General features: G+C 46.7%; 2 protein-coding genes across 2 annotated transcripts; both read left to right on the top strand.

Annotated features, from left to right (window-relative positions):
• The first annotated feature begins 11,830 nt into the window (after nt 1-11,830).
• LOC112346092 (phospholipase A1-Igamma1, chloroplastic-like) lies at nt 11,831-13,156 on the top strand. The gene has a single exon (XM_024674183.1). It carries the CDS (start codon nt 11,831-11,833, stop codon nt 13,154-13,156), a length of 1,326 nt encoding a protein of 441 aa, XP_024529951.1.
• Nucleotides 13,157-15,469: 2,313 nt separating this feature from the next.
• LOC112346091 (phospholipase A1-Igamma1, chloroplastic-like) lies at nt 15,470-16,810 on the top strand. The gene has a single exon (XM_024674181.1). The coding sequence runs from the start codon at nt 15,470-15,472 to the stop codon at nt 16,793-16,795; it is 1,326 nt and encodes a 441-aa protein (XP_024529949.1). The 3' UTR covers nt 16,796-16,810.
• The last annotated feature ends 5,366 nt before the right edge of the window (nt 16,811-22,176 follow it).

Here is a 22,176-nt window from a genome sequence, read left to right as displayed (position 1 = left end):
CAGCTTGTGCAGCTTTTGCTGCGAGTTTTAAAATGTGCTGGCAGGACAAACGTGAGCTGCCTACCTGAAAGTCTCCTTTGTTCATTTCCGTCCAGAAGACAGTTTTCAATCGTACTTCTTCGGCATTGTTCAAGTAAGCCCGAGGCCTCCATTTTCTTAAAACTAAAAACTAAGAAGCAGCTTATGGAGGAGACCTCGGGCTCTTGGCAGCATCTTGGGCCTCGTTGTCGCGCGCCAGCTTTGTGACCTGGAACACGGGCGTCAAGAGCCCGAGTGCGAGCTATGGAGCTGAACTCGCTCCTTGCGGGAATGCCCAACAAGGGCATCTGGGAGATCCTCGCTCTCATGCCCGAGAGGGACATCGTCTCCTGGAACTCCATCCTGGCGCCGTTCTCCCATCGAACGTTGTGTCGTGGACGTCGGTGATTTCCGCGTGTAGCCATTCCGACGCAAGCGATTGACCACTTTCGTGAGATGATCCCCGACCAAGTTGCGTATGTGAGTGCTTTGGTTGCTTGCAGCCACGCAGGCAAGGGACGCGAGTTCTCGTTTCGATGAGCAACGACTGTGGATTCAAGCCTCAGCCCAGACACTACTGCTCGATGCTGGATCTGTGGAGATTGAGCCAGCCGAGAGAGCTCCCGGATGGCGCTGCTCGCCGGCTCGCAAAGGAGTCGGCATTGTTTGAGCTCGTCGGACTACGGAGTGTTGGGAAGCATTCTTGTTGCGGAAAAGGCTGTGCCAACTTGATTAGCAATTGCTTCAGATTGTAAGATCCTGAATGTGAACATCTTTTCCTTTGGGTCGCGTGTAGGTACAGGATCGCAAGCTTCTGATAAAATCTCATGTCTACATTTGCCGATCTGGATTGTTCTGGGTGAAACAAGCAATTGTCAAGGCTGGAATGGGCGAAAACACAATTTTATTATTTTATTATTAGATTAACTGTGTTGAGTTTCTAGGGCTGGTTAGAGATATTCGAGCAACAGTCTGTATTGCTTTTGCTCCTTTCTCGAGGCTGGAACGATCGTCCGAGGTTGGGACACGACAAACGTAGCATCTTCGGTGTGCCAATCGGTGGAACTTCACTCCGCGTGCCTAAGCTGGATCGACATATATATTTGGCTTTGCGTGGAGGCCAGGAATGAGCAAACAAAAAACACAAGTATGTGATCCAAATTTCTCTCCACTTTCCTCCGTTAATGGGTGATCTTTTCTGGCAGGACCTCGTCGTTCCCTGTCTGTCACCATGGCTCGTGATGGCGCCAGTGGTGGTGTCGTGCGACTGTGACAGTGAGTAGAATCTCGAGAGAACATATCGGGCTTGTCGGCGGCGCTCTACCCGATCAAGACGAGAATGAGGCGAGCAATATGAAAGCTCAGATCGATTCTTAGCAATGGAGTGAGAGGACTCTACCGGGGATTTGGACCGTGATTGCCGGCACTGTTTCCAGTTGAGTGCTGTTCTTGACAACTCTCGAAGCGACCAAGATGGCGGCTCAACCTCACTTCCAAGCTCAACTTTCCAGACACCGCCGCCGCCGCCATCGCGAATGGAGCTGCGGGCTTTCTCCCCTAGGTCGTCTCGCAGTTCATCTTCGTCCCGCTCGATGTGGTGAGTAGCTTTCGTTCCTTGTTCTCTCAGTTCTTTGCTTCTTTTGTTCGTAGTCTTCGTGGCTATGGCTTGGTTGTTCTTTCCCGGTAAGTAACACATTCCTATATCTTTCTCCAGGTGAGCCAAAGGTTGACGGTTCAAGGGACTTCAGGATCAACCAGGTACGCGGGTGGCATCGAAGCTCTCACCTTGCCCAGAGCTGGGAGCCATCAAACCAACGGGCATTGATCTTAGCACGTCGCACACCAGGAACTGGAAGAAATGAATGCAGTGGGCACAGAACGATCCAGCGGCCTCGGCCTCGCCATAGACTGAGACGAGCAGCGGCGATTCGCGAAGACCAATGTGGCCGTCTGCAAAGTTTCATTCTTTTTTCAACTTCCAAGAGAAATGGAAACAGAGTGGACGCTCGCATCAATCGCCACTGTGCTGCTGCTGCTGCTCACACATTGGATCCCGCAAAAAGTTCCAATCAGATCGACGTGGCTCTTCGCTTCCAGATTCTTGGAAGAAAAACTTTTCAGTATGGAGGGAACCCCTCCCAAATTCAATCGCCAAATCGTGGAGCCAGCATGTTGTGAAAGCTCGCACGCCAGGGTCTTGGCAACCACGGATTGGGCCTCCCGGCAAGAGTGCACCATCTCCGCAAGCTTCCGGAACTTCCTGGCTTTCGCTCAGGAAAATGCTCTCGAGCAACCATGGCTCTTGGAAACAGCTTCCACATTGGAAAGAACCTGAAATCTGGGCACTTGGTCGTGGCGTCAGTCCCTTTTCAGGGTTGGCCAACTTATGGAGGGAGTGGATAACCTTGCAGACGTGCCGCCGGGCTTGAGAGAAGCCGTGGATGCCACGCTCGAGTTGCGGAGGGTCATCTCTGCCTTCAGGCACAGTTCGCCTTCTCCGTGGAGGGTGGAGCTCTGTTCGAGACAATCCAAGCGTGGTATGTGAAGAAATACGTAATGCGAGTTTAGTTTGCTGCTTTAGGGCCTGGAGGAAAGAAACCCATATGCACGGTATAAAGCTCAATTCCCAAAGGCTGTAAACGTGAGGTCCTCAAAGCTGGATTTCTTGCTTGATGAAATCCCGCTCTGCAACTCATCAGTCGCTCGAGCGATGGAAGTTTCCCTCGCAGCCAGATGAAAATATTGACAAAAAGAAATGAAACAACAGGGACTGTAAGTGCAGTGGAGCTGGAGCAGCTCCTGCTAGATCTGGGCGACGGCGGAAGGCTTGCTTCTCTTATTACTGTGTGCCCTTACCTTACATGGAGAACGTCTACATGGCCGTGTTAGACGCGCGGCTGTGCTCGGCTATTCACAGCTTCCTGTCGAACCTCTTCCGAATAGCGGATCATGTGAGTGAGCCTTCAGCGTTCTGATTTTTTAAAAAAAAATTTGTTGCTCATGCATGGTTTATAGATAGTGCGGCAGCTGCAGGGCAAGCCTCCCTCCCTCCAGATGCAGCTTGAAGCGAGCAACTACTTGGGCATGCTCGGCGACCCGGGGTCGACGGTGTCCTACGTGACGCCAATGGATTTTGAGCCAGGGAGGCGCGGCTGTTACATGGCGAGGATGTCAAGATTGGGGCGGGGCTTCCTTCTCAAGCGCGGATTGTCACCAAAACAGGTTGCAGCAAGGCTGGCTGCAACGCCCATTGATGATGATGAGTTCAAGGCCCGCTTCCTCAAGCACAATAAGATGACAGAAACATCTTCCATGGCCAAGCTCCTGGCTCACCACGTATACGACATCGGTGTCTAGCGGGCGATGCAGTGTTGTTTCTGCTTGTGTGAAGTTGCTGCCGCTTGTTGGTATCACAAGAATCAAAACAACATCCATGAAATCCCAGATCCATTTTAAAATTGAATAGCCACTGGTTTCTAGCGACCTTCATGCACCGTTTGTGGCGATACATGACTTGTCGAGTTCATAATCCACTTATTCCAACCATAGATGCTTAATTATAGGTCCCGTCAAGCATCATTGAAAAAAATTTCCTATAGTGATAATGAGGAGCCTACTACTTCAGTGCAAGAGAACACTTGATCAAGTAAGTTTCTCACGTCTATAGTCATCCTTCTGCTTTAGACTTTACCTGAAAGCTGGGAGGAGAACTGGTCGAAGAGAACACGCACGCAGCATGGTGGTGTGGCAAATGGGCTCACACAAAGGTGTCAAACGGAAACACTGTTGGGACTTTGTAAGAAAACACAACTTAGATTGGAATTTACAACAGTCATTAGAGGTATTTTCATTTTTTGGATTACAATGCATTAGGCAAGGTATTGTATGAGCTGCTAGCTGCTGCTAGTAAGCATCTAAGTTCTTCTCGTTTAATCAAAATGTGCAATATAAACACTTTTATAAACACAAAGAAAACATTCATAAAAGCTTAATTCAAAAATAACTTAGAAATAAACCCTTGAAATAAACACATCAATAACATGAGTTTGAAATTGAATCTTAAAATAAATTGCTACACATTGTATGTAACAATGCTTGGTTTGCTTAATAGTAGTGTTATTCTTACTTATTAATCTAATTAATCAAATAAGTTTATAATTATAAACATGTTTGTAATTTATAAACAAAAGATTAATCTACATATCAACCATTAGATGATAGGATAAAAAGAATATACTAGAAAGGGTTTTAAAAAGTTTATAAATTATAAATACAAGATTAATCTAAATGAATAACAACCATTAGATGGTAGAATATCCTATAATATTCAAGCATATTCTAGGTCTATCCACTACCCTCTATAGGTTTGCTTAAGCAAACCAAAAAAATCACAAAGGGTATATTTATATGTTTCTTTGTAAATTTGGTTCAAAAACTCATATCTTGGTTTTCTTTCAAATGTTTTTTCATATATTTGTTATAAAAATAATCCAACATGGATAATTAAAACATTATCATATCTAAAATAGTCGTTTGAGCAATAGATTATTATGCTTTAAAACTCAAACAAAGATTTCCAGTCAAGATCAGTTTATTTCACATTTTTCTTTACAATCTTATATCCAGGAGAATCTTAAATGCTCAATCTATTGAAAGACTATGATTCAAATGGTTTGAAGACCTGATTTCTCTTCTATTGCTTGTAATTACTCTTGCATGTACTAGCCTTAAAGTTTGTTCTAAAAGATTTAGGTTGCAAGGTCTGGAATGCAAGTAGTGATAAGAATTACTTCCATTTCGGTTTCTATCATCAGAAACTGATAAAAAAAGGAAATAAATAAATAAATAAAATAAAAACTCATTGGTGGGATCAATCAATCAAAACCAAACTAAGATGAGCATTGCAAAGACGAAATGTGTGTTAGTCTTGTAACTTATTTCTCAATGTCAGCCTACAAATAGTGCTCAAAAGTCCATATATACTTTCCATCCCAAGCTAGAGGGAAAGCGTTTGGACTGTCTAGGGTTTAGACCCTAAACCTTAAACCCTAAACCCTATGTTTCCATGACTTTTTGTGTGTCCTCTCCCACACAGAATGAGCTTTAGGACCATGATGATAAAAGTCATAATCACAATCCTAATCCCACTTTTGAATGAAGACTTACAAACACTAATAACAGTGTCTGGGTTTAGACACTAATGAGCTTGATCTTCATTACTTTTTCTAGCTATGGAGAAGAAAGCTATTCACCATGAGCTTCAAAGTAAAGGAAAGAGAGATAGCCCTCTACCTCATTCTAAAATGGAGCAAGGTGGAGATCATTGAAAAAGACAAGAAACGTGAAACAATTCATTCCTGTTTAGTATTATTGAATAATCCATTTGATCAATAATTATAAAAAAAATTACAATTTATAAATGAAAATTAATCTTATTAAATATCAAATTAGATGGTAAAATAAATACTAATTTGCTGTGCATTGCAGGTTTACTTAATATTTCTAATTAATCAAATGAAAGTTTATAATTATAAACATGTTTATAATTTATAAAAACAAGATTGATCTTATTGAATATTAACCATTAAATGGTAAAATAAACTAGAATATACTAAGACATGTTTAGGAAAGTTTATAAATTATAAATATTTTTCTTAATTATAACATTACCCTGTAAAGGAATGTCAAATGAGAAACTCATATGTTACACATTGATACTTCCCAGTACTTTTGCTGCTGTACTAAACCCAATTGTCCAGTGTGAGCAGTAGTATTGATGCAAACGACTCCATCAGCTGTTCCTGACACAACATACTCCATCGAATGCATGTACCTACAGTTAAACAATGGTTGAAGCGTAATTGAGTAATGGTTAGATGGTAAATATCCTAGAATATCCAAGTATATTCTAGGTATATCCACTACCACCTTAAGCAAACCAAAAATATACTAGAAAGTGTTTAGGAAAGTTATAGATTATAAATATGTTTAAATACAAGATTAATCTAAATGAATAACAATTATTTGGTAGAACTTAATATATTTCACTTTTGCTTATGCAAACAATAAATTAATATAAATAAAAATAATATAATTGTGAGGGCCAAGTGTACAGCTACGATGCCGTATACTAATATTAGCGTAGTGGATTTTAGTAGCCGTTGGATTGGTTTCAATCCGGACCACTCGCTCCTGTATATAAGCTAGGGTTTTTGGGCTAATTGATATGCACATTTCTGTATTCCCTTTCCATATTCCAGGCACTCACATTGGTGGAGATGAAGGGCACCTTTGATTGTCCCTGAAGAGTGTTTGGATTTGGGATTTTGGTTTAGATCTAGCTTTTGCATCGTTTAGATCTAGCTTTTTCCATTTCCTTTCTTTTGTTCTTTCTTTTGGTTTAGATCTAGCTTTTTGCGTTGTCTAGATCTACCATTTCCTTCTAGCTTTTTGTCATCTCTCTTCTTTTGCTCTTTCTTTTTCGTTCATCTTCATGGCAGATCCGCAATCTCCTCCTTTGACTCTAGAGCAGCAGTTGGTACAATTGCTTGATGCTATGCGCTTGCAATTGAACAACCAAACTCAGTTGATGGCGGCGTTCGCGGCACGTGGTACAACTCCTCCTGCTCTTGGTACTAATCCTCGCGTTCGGCCGGAGTTCTTTCGCGGGAATCCTGGGGATGATGTGTACCATTGGTTCGATCACTTCACGGTGATTGCCACATATCATTCTTGGGATGATGCTCGACGTTTGCGTGAGTTTCCCACGTGTCTCCAAGGGACGGCGTTGCAGTGGTACAATGGTTTGAGCGCAGCCACTCGTGGGGATTGGAGTGTTCTCCTGGACGTCTTCAAATGCGCCTTCGGCTATGCCGATGATTGTGATGATGCTTTCTAACAATTGCATCGTCTTCGCCAAGGGCCATCTGAGTCAGTGATGCAATTTGGCGTTTGTTTCCGAAGCCTTTTGCTTCGTGCGGAGCCAAATATGTCAGAGCGGATCAAGCTAGGAATGTTGTGGCCAGCACTTCGTCAAGATCTTGTTGGACTTGTGCATGCACTTGCTCCTGCCACCCTTGACGATGCTCTTCGCTTGGCACAACATTATGAGATGTCGCCTCTTCCACTTCTCGCTGCACATCCTTCCGCTCCCCTTCCTATGGGTGATGGTCCTGTTCCAATGGAGGTTGATGCTGCTGCTGCTCGAGTCCAAGGACAAGCGCGAGGACGTGGTCGTGGCCGTGATGTTCGCTGTTGGGCGTGTGATGAAGTTGGTCATACTTATCGGCGTTGCCGTCGTTTTCCGGATTGGCGACCTCCATTTCCTGGGTGGAGACCTTGGCATCAGCAACGTCCCGTGGGTGTTGTTGCAGTGGAAGATCTGGACGCCGAGATGCATCCGGGAAACGAGGAGTCGCGCGAGTAATGGAGGGACCTTGCGCGAATAAATCAGTGACCCCTCCGTCTTTCTTTCGGGAGTGTCATCAAGGGGTTCACTCGGCATCGGTTCATCCCGTGTTTACTTTCCAAGCTCGTTTTTATAACAAGAGGTCTCCTATTATTCTCTCTGTGTTGGTTGATACAGGTTCGAGTTTATCTTCTATTGCTCGACCTGTTACCACACGTTGTCATTTACACTTGCGTCGTGCGGTGGAACTAGTTTTCATTCTTTATGGCAACGGCCGTACACATGCATGTGCACGGGATGAGGTGGACCTGGTTGTGCGTGTGGGCGATCTCGAGCTTGAGTTTCAGTCGTTGCGGGTGGTGCCGAGTCAAGCTTTTGACCTCATTCTTGGTATGGATTGGTTGCAACACAATCATGCCAAGTGTGACTTTGAGGCTTCTCCCCCTTATCTCATACTTCCTTATGTTTCATCCATTCCTCTCACTTCCATACCTCTTCGTCCCTCTACTTTTACATCTGCTTCCATTACTTTTGTTCCCCCACTCTTTCCTTCTGTGTTTCCATCTTGTTCTGCTTTTCCCTTTTCCGATCCCTCCGATGATCTTTGTGTTGCAGCAGTTGACCGGCTCATGAAGGAGTATTCTGATCTCTTTGAATTTGACCTATCGTCTGGGGCCAAGATTGCCACACGTCATCCGATTCCAACCGGGGATGCTCGTCCAATCAAGGTTCCTGTTCGTCGTCGGTCACCTAAGGAGATCAAGATTTTACGAGCCAACGTCAAGGAAATGTTGGAGAAGGGTGTTATTCGGAAGTCGCGGAGTCCTTGGGCATGTGAACCTCATCTTGTGATGAAGCCTGATGGGAGTATTCGTTTCTGCATCGACTATCGCCCGTTAAACAAAATGACGATCCCAGATGTGTATCCTCTTCCTCACACTGCTGATCTCTTAGATCGTCTGGGGCGAAGTCGTTGGTTCACCAAGCTAGATCTTGCTTCTGGGTATTGGCAAGTACCGATGGCCGAAGAAGATATTCCTAAGACTGCTTTTCGTACACCATTTGGTTTGTACGAGTTCTTGGTGATGCCGTTTGGTTTGAACAATGCTCCCGCAACTTTCCAGCGGATGATGGACGAGGTTCTTTGCGATATGCCGAAAGTGATTGCTGACTTCATTAATGATGTCTTGATCCACTCGGAGGGGACGTGAGAGGAGCACGTTCGTGATGTTTGTAAAGTGTTGGATCGGCTACGTGATATTGGTTTAAAGCTGAAGCGGTCAAAGTGCGTGTTTGGGTCCAAGGACACAACTTATCTTGGGTACCGTATTTCTCGTGAGGGTTTGCAAGTTGATCCTGACAAACTTGTGGCTGTTCTTAAGTTCCCTACTCCAAAATGTGTGAATGATGTGCAACGCTTTTTGGGTAAGGTGTAGTATCTCGGTCGTTTTGTGGATCATCTTTCCGATCGCACTACACCATTGCGAGCGTTGCTGAAGTCATCAACGTCATCTTTCATCTGGTCTCCGGATTGTGAGCGGGCGTTCGTGGATCTCAAAGAGCTATTGACGACTCCTCCGGTTTTGGCATATCCTGACTACACTCGACCTTTTATTTTGCGCGTGGATGCTTCTGACATTGGTCTTGGAGGTGTGTTGATGCAAGAGAGCTCGAGTGTGCCTGGTCAGCGCCATCCCATTGCATACATAAGCCGTACATTACAACTAGCGGAGATGAACTACTCCACGACGGAGAAGGAGTGTTTAGCAGCAGTCTGGGGTTTCGAGAAACTTCATGCATATCTACATGGTTCTCGGACATTACTTGAAGGTGACCATGCTGCTGTTACTTCATTATTGAAGCGGAAGAACCTGGTTGGTCGTACGGCTTGATGGGCTTTGAAGCTTCAGATATATGATTTTGATGTTGTTCATCGCCCAGGGAGTTCTATGGCTGATGCTGATGCCCTTTCTCGAGCTCCTCTTCCTTCTCCACTCACTTCTCATGTTTCTAACGAACCTGTTGTTCCAGCGTCTGTGGATTTTCTAGATGAGGATTCTGTGCCGTCGGCGGTTGCTGTCCTTGATGTTCAGTGTCCACAGGGCACAAAGCAAGATCTACCTTCTCTTGATGAGGTTCGCGAGGCTCAAAAGATTGAGCCATGGATTCGAAGGCTTCGAGATGGGTTTGAGAATCCTACATCACTTGCTGATGACTTGCCTTTCCGGCATTTACATTCTCAATATCGCCTTGAAGATGGCCTTTTTTATTTTGTGGGGACGGATCCTGATGATCATTTACGGTTGGTGGTGCCTTTGGTGTTTATTCCGCGGTTTCTCCATGCCTACCATGATTCTCCTGTTCTAGGTGGGCATATGGGACACCGTCGTGTCACCGAGAAGCTGCGCAGGTCTTTTTATTGGCCGGAGATGCGACGTGATATTATCCGGTATGTGCGTAGTTGCGTTTGGTGCCAAGCTCGTAATACTCCCCCTTGTGCTGCGGAAGGACGGTTGGAGTTAATTGCAGTTTCCCGTCTGTTTGAGTTGGTGGCGTTTGATCTTATGGGACCTTTTCCACGATCGACTGCTGGCAATGAGTATGTTATTATTGCTTCTGACTACTTGACTCGTTGGGTGGAAGTTGGTGCTCTTGCTAGCGCCTCTGCAACTGCTGTTGGATACTTCCTCCTCAATCGAGTGGTGTTCCAGCATTCTTGTCCAGAGCGGATTCTTTCGGATAATGGTCCTGCATTTATGGCTGAGGTATTTCATGTTTTGACATCTCGGTTGGGGATACGCCACACTTTTACGAGTGCTTATCATCCACAATCAGACGGTCTGGTGGAACGGCTCGTTCGGACATTCAAAGGGATGATTGCGAAGTATGTGAACTTTCAGCATTCGGATTGGGATGGTTATTTGCCGTCTCTTCGGTATGCCTATGTCACAGGGGTGCAGAGTTCTGTTGGTGCTTCACCATATAAACTTCTATATGGTCATGATCCAATATTACCAACAGAGCTGGGTTTACCTTCACGATTGCCACGAGCTCCTGATGCTAGGTCATGGGATCAGTATTTGACAAGCATTCTTCCACTTGTCCGAGCAGAGTCTGTTGAACATTTAGGCCGCGTACAAGTGGGACAACAACGGCGCTACAACTCCCATCATCGTCCACCTGCGGAGTACAAAGTGGATGATTTGGTGTTAGTCCGTTTTCCCCATCTTACAGTACGTGGTTTATCTAAGGGGCTCCTTGCGCAGTGGAAAGGACCGTATCGGGTGTTGCGGCAAGTTGGACCGCAAGTTTATGAGGTTCGGCATGACGTTCAGCAGGCCGATCCTCCAGAGATTGTGCATGTGCAGCGGTTAAAACACTTCATACAAAGGGATCAGGAGCAGTTAATACCGTCTACAGATCCGCCGATGCCTCCTCCTGACGTTCCTCCAGATCCCGGCCCATCTACAAAAGAACCCTGACGGCCTTCCATTATTCCGAGAGGAGGGGATGATGTGAGGGCCAAGTGTACAGCTACGATGCCGTATACTAATATTAGCGTAGTGGATTTTAGTAGCCGTCGGATTGGTTTCAATCCGAACCACTCGCTCCTGTATATAAGCTAGGGTTTTTGGGCTAATTGATATGCACATTTCTGTATTCCCTTTCCATATTCCAGGCACTCACATAATTAAATATTAATATTAAGAAGTATATCTAATTTTTAAAATTGGGGGAGGCTTTCAAAGCCCCTTAACGATGCACCACATGTGCCACCTCACTTTGTTCTACAGGCTCATTGTTGACTACCCATAATCACCAGCAGCAGCCAAGGATTCCAAGAGTGTGGTGGCCCCAGAGTGTGGTGGCCCTAGAGTGTGATGGGCCGCTCTTGGGAGCCTTTCTTTGATTGAGACTCTGGGCTGTTTGTCAAGGAGATGATCAAGTATCTGGCGTCAGGACTTCCAATTTACACCTATGATCGCCAAGTGAGGAGAACAGTGATCCCGACCTCGCAACTGCTTTACTGAATGGATGAGAGTCAAGAGTGAAAGCTCAGTGAAAGTCTGCAGGTCAAAGACGCGATACCTCCTTTGGCTGACCCTGGTGGTTTGAACTTTGACTATTATGCTTCCCATTCGACAAGAAATTGAAGAGATCAACACGAGAATTTCGTATATGCTTTTGACCCGGTGGCAAACTTTAAAAGCGATACTGCTATAAATCCTCTGCCACAATCTCAGCATTCCACCAGCAATTTACACGGAGGGAGAGCCAAGAAGAGGAGAAGTTTTTTACGAAGCGATCATCTGATTCATTGACACCATACTCGCCAAGGACGAGCTGATCGATCGATAGGCTTATCAACAATTGTCCAAGCCCATCAGAGCGAGCATCGAGATCATGGAACGAGTTTCATTGTCACTGTCATTCAAGAGAAGGCCGTTGGAGAGAGAAGGAGATTCATTGTCATTCTCATTCAAGAGAAGAACGTTGGAGAGATCTGAAGGAGATGGTCATGGCGCGCGCGTTGTGGAGCTGGAGGAGACGCAGTTGGCGCTGAGCTCAGGCTGGCGGGATGCATGCCACTGGAGTCCGCTCCTCCCGCCCGCCAACGCCTCCATCGACGAGCGGCTCCGGCGGGAGATCATCCGATACGGCGAATTCGCGCAGGCTTGCTACGACGGCTTCGAATACAGCGAGGGCTCGGAATTCTGTGGAGACACAAAGTTCTCCAAGGAGGAGCTCCTCCAATCCGTGGGAATCCCAAGCACAGGATACGAAATCACGGCCTATCTCTACGCAACATCGCAGCTGGGCTTGCCCAGCTTCTTCAAGCGCTCCAATTCCAACGCCCAACCCGGCGACGACTCGTGGACGTCGGACACCAACTGGATGGGCTTCGTGGCGGTTGCCACGTCGGACGAGGCCATCCGACGGTTGGGACGCCGCGACATTGTGGTGGCCTGGCGCGGGACGGTGACGCAGCTCGAGTGGATCGAGAACCTCAAGGATCTCCTCCGCCCCACCGGGCTCGATCCCACGGATCACAACACCAAAGGCGTGAAAGTGGAGACGGGATTTCTCAGCATCTACACGTCTCCAGTCCCCGGCGATCAGGCCGGGATGAGTGCGAGGCAGCAGCTCCACTCGGAGATCAAGCGATTGGTCGGGCTCTACCAGGGCGAGCAGCTGAGTATGACGTTCACGGGCCACAGCCTGGGTGGCGCGCTTGCACTCCTCAGCGCCTACGACGTGACAGAGCTTGGGCTGCCCGGGAGCAATACCCCGGTGTCGGTCTTCACGTTCTCGGCACCCCGAGTTGGGAACCGGGGTTTCAAGAACAGATGCCTCGAGCTCGGGCTCAAAGTCCTCCAGACACGCAATGCCACAGACCTGGTGCCCAAAGTTCCAGGGGTGATTGTCAACGAGGACAGCTGTGATATCATCTCGCTCATCTTCCACAGGTTCCCATGGGCCTACACCCATGTTGGCACCGAGTTTGAGCTCAGCAGCGACATCTCTCCGTTTCTGAGGGAAGATGGTGGCTTGACCGATCTGCACAACTTGGAGGCCTTGCTTCACCTGGTTGATGGCTACCAAGGGCCGAGCAAGCCCTTCAGTATCTCGGGCACCCGGGATATCGCACTGGTGAACAAGAGATCGGACTATCTCAAGGCAGAGCTTGGAGTTCCAGCAAACTGGTGGTTTAAGGACACCAAGCAGTAGAGCCCGTCTTTCTTCCATCACGATCACGGTGGTGGACTTTTACAAACTCATTCTTTTACGGAGGCCTCAAGCTAATCAGTAGGACCAAGCTCAGTTTGGCACGTATATCTGAAAGGTGGCACGCTTGCAATGGCCTATAGAGTTTTGGTTTGGGTCATTCGATTGAATCTTGTAAATATCTTGATTTGAAAAACTTAATTTACATTTTGCTACAAACAATTTGCTTGCATTGTTTCCCTTCTTGAGCTCCTTGGCCACAAGGGAGTGCGGTGCAGCTGAGGAGATTGATGATGCAGCTGTAGTGAGTGATGTTTTGATGCATGGGGTTGGCCGATTCCTCGTGAGCTAGCAGGAGTAGCTGGCAGTTGCGGGCTGTGTTGTTTGCTCTGGGTTTGAATTTGCTCTGTATTGCAAGCTTTATTTCAACAAACTATATACTTCCTAGTGCACTGTCGTGAGGAACAAACAAGAGTTGCTTCGTGGAAATGCACAAACCTTTTGGAGCTCGCAACGGCAGCGGCAGCAGCAGCAGAAATGTCAGCGGCGGATCCAGTTCCAGACGAAATTGCAGACAGAGCAGCAGCTTGTGCAACTTTTGCTTGCAGCTATTGCTTTGGGTTTTAAAATGTTCTGGCAGGACAAACGTGAGCTGCCTACCTGAAGGTCTCCTTTGTTCATTTCCGTCCAGAAGACAGTTTTCAATTGCGGCATTGTTCAAGTAAGCATTCATCTATAGGCAAAAGACATGAACTTGAGATATGACTGTTGAAAGTTGTAGCGGCCAATAACAAGCCCGTAGAATAAAGTGAGACAGAACACGTGGAGGGATGACTCGGCAGGGAAATCTGATGTGGCGGGGAGGGGTTTGTTACAGAGGATTAGGCGGGACTTCTTGGGATGCAGGGCTCTTGGCAGCATCTTGGGCCTCGTTGTCGCGCACCAGCTTTGTGACCTGGAACACGGGCGTCAAGAGCCCAGAGTGCGAGCTATGGAGCTGAACTCGCTCCTTGCGGGAATGCCCAACAAGGGCATCTGGGAGATCCTCTCTCTCATGCCCGAGAGGAACATCGTCTCCTGGAACTCCATCCTGGCACCATTCTCCCATCGAACGTTGTGTCGTGGATGTCGGTGATCTCCGCATGTAGTCATTCCGACGCAAGCGATTGACCACTTTCGTGAGATGATCCCCGACCAAGTTGCGTATGTGAGTGCTTTGGTTGCTTGCAGCCACGCAGGCAAGGGATGCGAGTTCTCGTTTCAATGAGCAACGACTGTGGATTCAAGCCTCAGCCCAGACACTACTGCTCGATGCTGGATCTGTGGAGATTGAGGGGTGGTATATCCCTAACCAAACCAAAAATAAACTATAAAGAGTTTAGGAAAGTTATAAATTATAAACATGTTTGGAAATTATAAATGCAAGATTAATCTAAATGAATAACAATTATTTGGTAGAATTAAATATATTTTACTTTTGCTTAAGCAAACCATAAATTATTATAAATACAAGATTAATCTAATTAAATATTAATATTAATAAGTATATCTAATTACATTTTAAGCAAACCAGTAAATATTAGAAACGTTGTAACGGTTCTAAAATGGGCATAAGCCCGGGCTGAGTCAAAACCCTCACCGTGATTAGATCTTGATCATTGCTTGTTGCACCATTCCCAAGCCAATCCTCTTCCCCACCACTTCTTTTGCCCTTGCATCCATTCTTCCTGCCAGGTCGGATCCATCTGTGTCCATCTCATTGTCCACATGTGCCCAATCGCCAGCAGCAACCAGGGATTCCAAGAGTGTGGTGGCCCCAGAGTGTGATGGCGCCGCTCTTGGGAGCCTTTCCTTGATTGAGACTCTGGGCAGTTCGTCAAGGAGACTTGGCATCAGGACTTCCAATCTAAACCTTTGATCACCAGGTGAAAAGGAGGAGAACACTGATCCCGACCTCTCAACTTGTTGCTTTTCAGTGAAAGTCCGCTGGTCAAAGACGCGATACCTCCTTGTGTATAGTTGACCCTAGTGGTTTGAACTTTGACTATTATGTTTCCCATTCGAGAAGAAATTGAAGAGATCAACGCGAGAATTTCGTATATGCTTTTGACCCGGTGGAAAACTTCGAAAGCGATACTGCTATAAATCCTCTGCCACAATCTCAGCATTCCACCAGCAATCTACAGGAAGGGAGAAACAACAAGGGGAGAAGTTCCTTAGGAAGCGATCATCTGATTCATTGACACCATACTTGTCAAAGACGAGCTGATCGATCGATAGGCGTATCAAAAATTGTCCAAGCCCATCATCGAGATCATGGAACGAGTTTCATTGTCACTGTCATTCAAGAGAAGGCCGTTGGAGAGAGAAGGAGATTCATTGTCATTCTCATTCAAGAGAAGAACGTTGGAGAGATCTGAAGGAGATGGTCATGGCGCGCGCGTTGTGGAGCTGGAGGAGACGCAGTTGGCGCTGAGCTCAGGCTGGCGGGATGCATGCCACTGGAGTCCGCTCCTCCCGCCCGCCAACGCCTCCATCGACGAGCGGCTCCGGCGGGAGATCATCCGATACGGCGAATTCGCGCAGGCTTGCTACGACGGCTTCGAATACAGCGAGGGCTCGGAATTCTGTGGAGACATAAAGTTCTCCAAGGAAGAGCTCCTCCAATCCGTGGGACTCCCAAGCACAGGATACGAAATCACGGCCTATCTCTACGCAACATCGCAGCTGGGCTTGCCCAGCTTCTTCAAGCGCTCCAATTCCAACGCCCAACCCGGCGACGACTCGTGGACGTCGGACACCAACTGGATGGGCTTCGTGGCGGTTGCCACGTCGGACGAGGCCATCCGACGGTTGGGACGCCGCGACATTGTGGTGGCCTGGCGCGGGACGGTGACGCAGCTCGAGTGGATCGAGAACCTCAAGGATCTCCTCCGCCCCACCGGGCTCGACCCCACGGATCACAACACCAAAGGCGTGAAAGTGGAGACGGGATTTCTCAGCATCTACACGTCTCCAGTCCCCGGCGATCAGGCCGGGATGAGCGCGAGGCAGCAGCTCCACTCGGAGATCAAGCGATTGGTCGGGCTCTACCAGGGCGAGCAGCTGAGTATGACGTTCACGGGCCACAGCCTGGGTGGCGCGCTTGCACTCCTCAGCGCCTACGACGTGACAGAGCTTGGGCTGCCCGGGAGCAATACCCCGCTGTCCGTCTTCACATTCTCGGCACCCCGAGTTGGGAACCGGGGTTTCAAGGACAGGTGCCTCGAGCTCGGGCTCAAAGTCCTCCAGGCACGCAATGCCGCAGACCTGGTGCCCAAAGTTCCAGGGGTGATTGTCAACGAGGACAGCTGTGATATCATCTCGCTCATCTTCCACAGGTTCCCATGGGCCTACACCCATGTTGGCACCGAGTTTGAGCTCAGCAGCGACATCTCTCCGTTTCTGAGGGAAGATGGTGGCTTGACCGATCTGCACAACTTGGAGGCCTTGCTTCACCTGGTTGATGGCTACCAAGGGCCGAGCAAGCCCTTCAGTGTCTCGGGCACCCGGGATATCGCACTGGTGAACAAGAGATCGGACTATCTCAAGGCAGAGCTTGGAGTTCCAGCAAACTGGTGGTTTAAGGACACCAAGCAGTAGAGCCCGTCTTTCTTCCATCACGATCACGGTGGTGGACTTTTACAAAGTCATTCTTTTACGGAGGCCTCACGCTGATCGGTAGGACCAAGCTGGCACGTATTTCTGAAAGCTGGCACGCTTGCAATGGCCTATAGAGTTTTGGTTCGGGAAGCTTCCTTGAAGTTCATTGGACCGAATCTTGTAAATATCTTGATTTGAAAACTTACTTTACATTTTGCTATTCCATGCCACAAACAATTTGCTTGCATTGTTTCCCTTCTTGAGCTCCTTGGCCACAAGGGTGTGCGGTGCAGCTGAGGAGATCGATGATGCAGCTGTAGTGAGCGATGTTTGGATGCATGGGGTTGGCCGATTCCTCGATGATAGCAGGAGTATCTGGCAGTTGCGGACTGTGTTGTTTGCTCTGGTTGTGAATTTGCTCTGTATTGCAAGCCTTATTTCAATACTTCCTAGTGCAATGGCGTGAGGAACAAACAAGAGTTGCTTCGTGGAAATGCACAAACCTTTTGGAGCTCGCGACGGCAGCGGCAGCAGCACCAGCGATGTCAGTGGCGGATCCAGTTCCAGACGAAATTGCGGACAGAGCAGCAGCTTGTGAAGCTTTGCTTGCAGCTATTACTGCTTCCTTGCCTTCCAGTTGAGTTTTAAAATGTGCTGGCAGGACAAACGTGAGCTGCCTACCTGAAGGTCTTCTATGTTCATTTCCGTCCAGGTGACAGTTTTCAATCGTACTTCTGTTAGAACGTGGCGTACAGCCACCTGGCTTTCTTAGTTTTCTTTCCCATCCTGTGTGAGATCCATGTTAGGGGATTGTTCTATTCTCTATAGAGCGCTAGGCCGTGAGGCCTGGCTTCTCTCATCATGGTATCAGAGCAATAGGTTAAATTTTTTTGGCACGATCAGTGCCATAGACGCTAGAACAGGATGGCATCGTCTTCTTCCTCCAAGCTGTTATCTGTGAGTCGCACTTGGCCAGTGCATTTCCTCATCTCCAAAAATAGCTCATGGTCAAAAGTTGAGTGATTCGTTGCTGCCGAATCCAGCCAAAGAACACGGCTTGTGGTATCCACCTCTACTCCTCGAGTCATCCATGACAAGCCATTAGCCGCAGCGGAAGAGTCTTCATCGTCACCATCATTTCGGCGTCGACTTTTAAAATGTGGTGCACCAGAGAAAGATCCACGCTCAGCTTTCAATTTTGTCTCACAACGAGCTTATGTGGAGGAAGTATTGCGCAGGTTTGGGCTTGAGAACCTCAACCCTTCTGTTACTCCAATGCAAGCAAGTATTCATTTGTCTGCTGAGATGTCTCCTAGTGAGGCTGAGAAGCAACAGATGGATCTTGTGCCATATCGCCAGGTCGTTGGATGCTTAATCTACTTGGCTGTTTGTACCCGCCCAGACATTGCTTATTCTGTGGGAGAGGTGGCTAAGCATATGGCGAATCCAGGCTGGCAATATTAGCAAGCTGTGAAGCGCATCTTAGAGGCACTGCTAATTTTGGCTTGAGCTATCAACGGCAGGTTTCTGGTATTTTGGAAGGCTATGCCGATGCAGATTATGCAGGGGATTTAGACGACAGGAAGTCTACATCCGGCTATTGCTTTTTCCTTGGTGATGGAGTGGTAACTTGGAGAGCGGCAAGCTGTGAGAGTATCTAGCTTTGACAGGGGCAGCACAAGAGGCGAGCTGGCTTCGTGAGCTTGTAGCGAGTATGCAGCTACGGCAACAAGGACCCACGGTCATTCTCTCGGACAATCAATCGGCGATTGCTCTTTCAGAGAATCCGAGATATCACGCCAGGACAAAGCATATACAAATAAAATACCACTACATCAGAGAACAAGTGATGGGAGGAGAGCTGACATGTGGCAACTGAGGACCAGGTTATTGATATATTCACTAAGGCTCTTCCACCTATTATTTTCTCCAAACATCGAGAAGCACTTGGAATATGTGACCTGTCCTCGCAGGGCTCCGGCTAGGTGGGCGGCAATGGTCACGCTGGTGATAAAGATCCAGGTGTACCAGTGTTAGAGCCACGTGGCGTACAGCCACCTGGCTTGAGTCGCATTCCTTCAGTTTAGGGCTTTCTTAGTTTTCTTTCCCGTCCTGTGTGAGATCCATCCCAGGGGATTGTTCTGGGAGTGTTCTCATTCTTTATAGAGCGCTAGACCGTGAGGCCTGGCTTCTCTCATCAACGTCTTTGGTGTTGTTCAAGTAGGCATTCATCTGTAGGCAAAGGACATGAACTTGAGATACAACTGTTGAACGTTATTTACCTCCTCGTCGTCGAGGTCCGACAAAGTTTCTTCCACACCTGAGTTGCCCAGAGTTTCCGGAATTGTACTTTTGAAAATCTTCCAAGAAACTTTCGGACATGGCTAACTGGTTTGCTACAGATCACATAGTTAAATACATAAGTAAACAAGAGATGCAGTACCTTCGAAGCCTTTCCTTTACCATGCACAGGCGATTCTTCAGGGTACTCCTTCAGCATCAAAATGTTTATTTTGGGCTCGTTGAAATGCAGACTCTCCTTCCAGATACTTTCCTTTCATAAACTGAAAAGCAGATGAGTAGGGGAAAAAAAAAAAAGCCTCGTCAAAGCAGCTTCTGCACAGAGGCGCACCTTGTTTTTTATGTTCGCAAAGAATTTCGGTTAAATGTCCTTTTGAAATTAACAGGCTCCTGAAGTTCCAACTCTTTTGCTTTAGCCTCGAACTCCTCGGGCTACAAGTTTTTTATTTAAAATGGCAGAGACTTGTCGAGTTTGGGAATACAGAATCAGGAAGCTTGAAGGTTATTTAGATTGTTCTACTATATTGCCGCGCAAACATGGACAAAACTCACCTGCATGCAGACATAGGCATCAAGCAGCGAAAGTAAGTGCAGTCTTATCACCAAAACCGTGAATTTGAGCCGCAAGAAAACTCCACTTGGTGAAGCGAATTCAAAATGTAATCGAGCTGACCTGAATCCAATCCCGCTTCATGCTGACAGAAATTCTTAATGCGGCTATCCGTCCGAAGGAGCCATTGCTTAATCCCAACGTCAGTCACGAGACAGTAGAATAGCTGAAAAACTCATACTATCTAAATAGACTCGGATCGACAGGCCTTGCCATCATGGGATGTTCTTCTAGCCTCGGCGCTTGTTCTTGCTCATGCTTGGGAATCTTGGTCGGACTTCCAGGAGTAGAATTGGAAAGTCTTCCTTGCCAGAAACCAAAGTAAAAATCGGGGAATCGAACCCTCACCTTTGAGCCATCCGTGGCTGTGGAGCTTCATTCACATTTAAGAATAAATCGACTGGACGAGCTCTTCTGCCGTGAGAGCCGATCATGGTCAGCCACTCTTAAACTTGTAAATAATGATCGTGGGTAAAAACTGTTTTGATTCTTTGGATACCAACAAGCGGCAGCTACTGAAAGAAAGACCGCACAAGCAGAAACAACACTGCATCGCCCGCTAGACACTCACAGGGAAAACACTAGTGGGATTTTCACAAAATCCCGCTTAGAAAGGGGGATTTTTCCCACCCAGGATCCTAACAAGAAGAGAGCTGGCTGAGTGATAATCGTTTTAATACTCTTCGTAGTACTCTTCTTGCGTTTGCGCATAGAGTCCTCCCTGGAATCTTCTTCTTCCTCTTCCTCTTCTCCTCCTTCGTTTCCATTTTCTTGTCCATCGCATTGATATTCCACTTCTTTCTTCTCGTCCATAACAGTGAGATTGATCGCATTTCCATCTTCTGGGAGTTTCAGAGATCATTTTATGTCCACCAATCCTTGCGGATTCTCCTTTGATCGGCCTTCAATGACATCTGGACGAGGCATCGGCCCCTGACATCGCCGCTGCGCCGTCGCAAGCTCCGAAAAGGTTCGTGCACTTCAATGAAACAATTCCTGTTCCTCACGCCAGTCGAAGTCCAGGCAAAAAAATTCGAGAAAAATTGCTGAAAATAAACCTCCGGACCAGTTCCAGACAAAATCTCTGACAGAGCCACAGCTCCTGTTTTTGAATCAAACATTGACGAACTTGATCCAGAAGAATGCTTTCGCTCGTATCTCTCCCGTCAAATAGCTTGTCCAGAACATCGAAATTAACTCGTGATCTTTTTGTACGTAAATAAACGAGCATATCTTTAGCAGCTTTCAAAATGTTATCAATCTACATACTCTTTCTCACCTTTACTTCCAGCATCTGACGTGCTGCCTCTGCCGCAGACTCTGCCCTGTGCATCTTCACTTGCAGCTCTTATTGCTGCTTCCTTTCCAGTTCCTGTGAGTTTTAAAACTCCTGACAGCTGAAGTATTTGACAAACACCTGAGGGTATTCTTGTTCATTTCCGTCCAGATGACAGTTTTCAATCGTACTTCCTCATTGTTGTTCAAGTAAGCATTCTTCTGTAGGCAAAGGACATGAACTCAATTGAGATATGACTGTTGAATGTTATTTACCTCCTCATTGTAGAGATCCGACAAAGTTTCTTCTGCATGTGAGTTGCCCAAGTTTCTAAGTCAATATCCTCATCAAGCTATAGATCGCATGGTTCAATACATAAGCAACCAAGCTTCAAAGCCTTTCCTTAATCACGCACACACAATTCTTTAGGGTCTTCCAAGTGAAACTCCTTCAGCTTTCTTTGCTTAGCATCAAAACGTTTTTTACCAGCTAGTTGAAGTATAGGTGGATTGGACTCTCCTTCCAAATCATGGGATCCTTTCATAAACTGAAATGCCAAATGTTATATGGTGAAGACCCAAGTTACAAGAAAGAAAAAATAGCTCATCATAGCAGTTTCTACAGACCAATGCAGAAATTATGCAGAAATGTTTAGAAATGTCCAGAAATCGTGCATGTGCAATGGTTGAAATATTTCGTACAAAGGGATTAAGAACAATTGATACCACCTATAGATCTGCCAATGCCTCCTCCTGACGTTCCTCCAGATCTCAGTCTATCTACAAGAGAACCCTAATGGTCTTTTATAGCGAAGACACCACCAACCATAAATGATCATTAGGATCCATCCCCATAAAATAAATAAGGCTGTTTTCAAAGTGATATTAAAAATGTAAATGCTGGAATGGCAAACCATTAACAAGTGATATAAGATTCTCAAACCCATCTTGAAGCCTTTGAATCCATGGCTCAATTTTTTAAGATTTGCGAACGTCATCAAAAGAAAGTAGATTTCGCTCTACACTTTATGGACACTAAACATCAAGTATAGCAACCGTTAATAGCATAAAATCCTCGTCTAGAAAATTTATAGATGTTGGAATAACAAGCTCATCAGAAACATGAGAAGAAAGTGGAGAAGGAAGAAGAGCTTGAGAAAGGGCATCAGCATCAGCCATAGAACTCCTTGAGCGA

Source organism: Selaginella moellendorffii, unplaced genomic scaffold (assembly GCF_000143415.4).
Source record: "Selaginella moellendorffii unplaced genomic scaffold, v1.0 SELMOscaffold_12, whole genome shotgun sequence".
NCBI lineage: Eukaryota > Viridiplantae > Streptophyta > Lycopodiopsida > Selaginellales > Selaginellaceae > Selaginella > Selaginella moellendorffii.
This window is presented reverse-complemented; position numbering and strand designations above follow the sequence as displayed.

Excerpts from the sequence above, each read along its gene's own strand:
- LOC112346092 (XM_024674183.1), top strand. The coding sequence starts at position 11,831 with ATGGAACGAGTTTCATTGTCACTGTCATTCAAGAGAAGGCCGTTGGAG.
- LOC112346091 (XM_024674181.1), top strand. The coding sequence starts at position 15,470 with ATGGAACGAGTTTCATTGTCACTGTCATTCAAGAGAAGGCCGTTGGAG.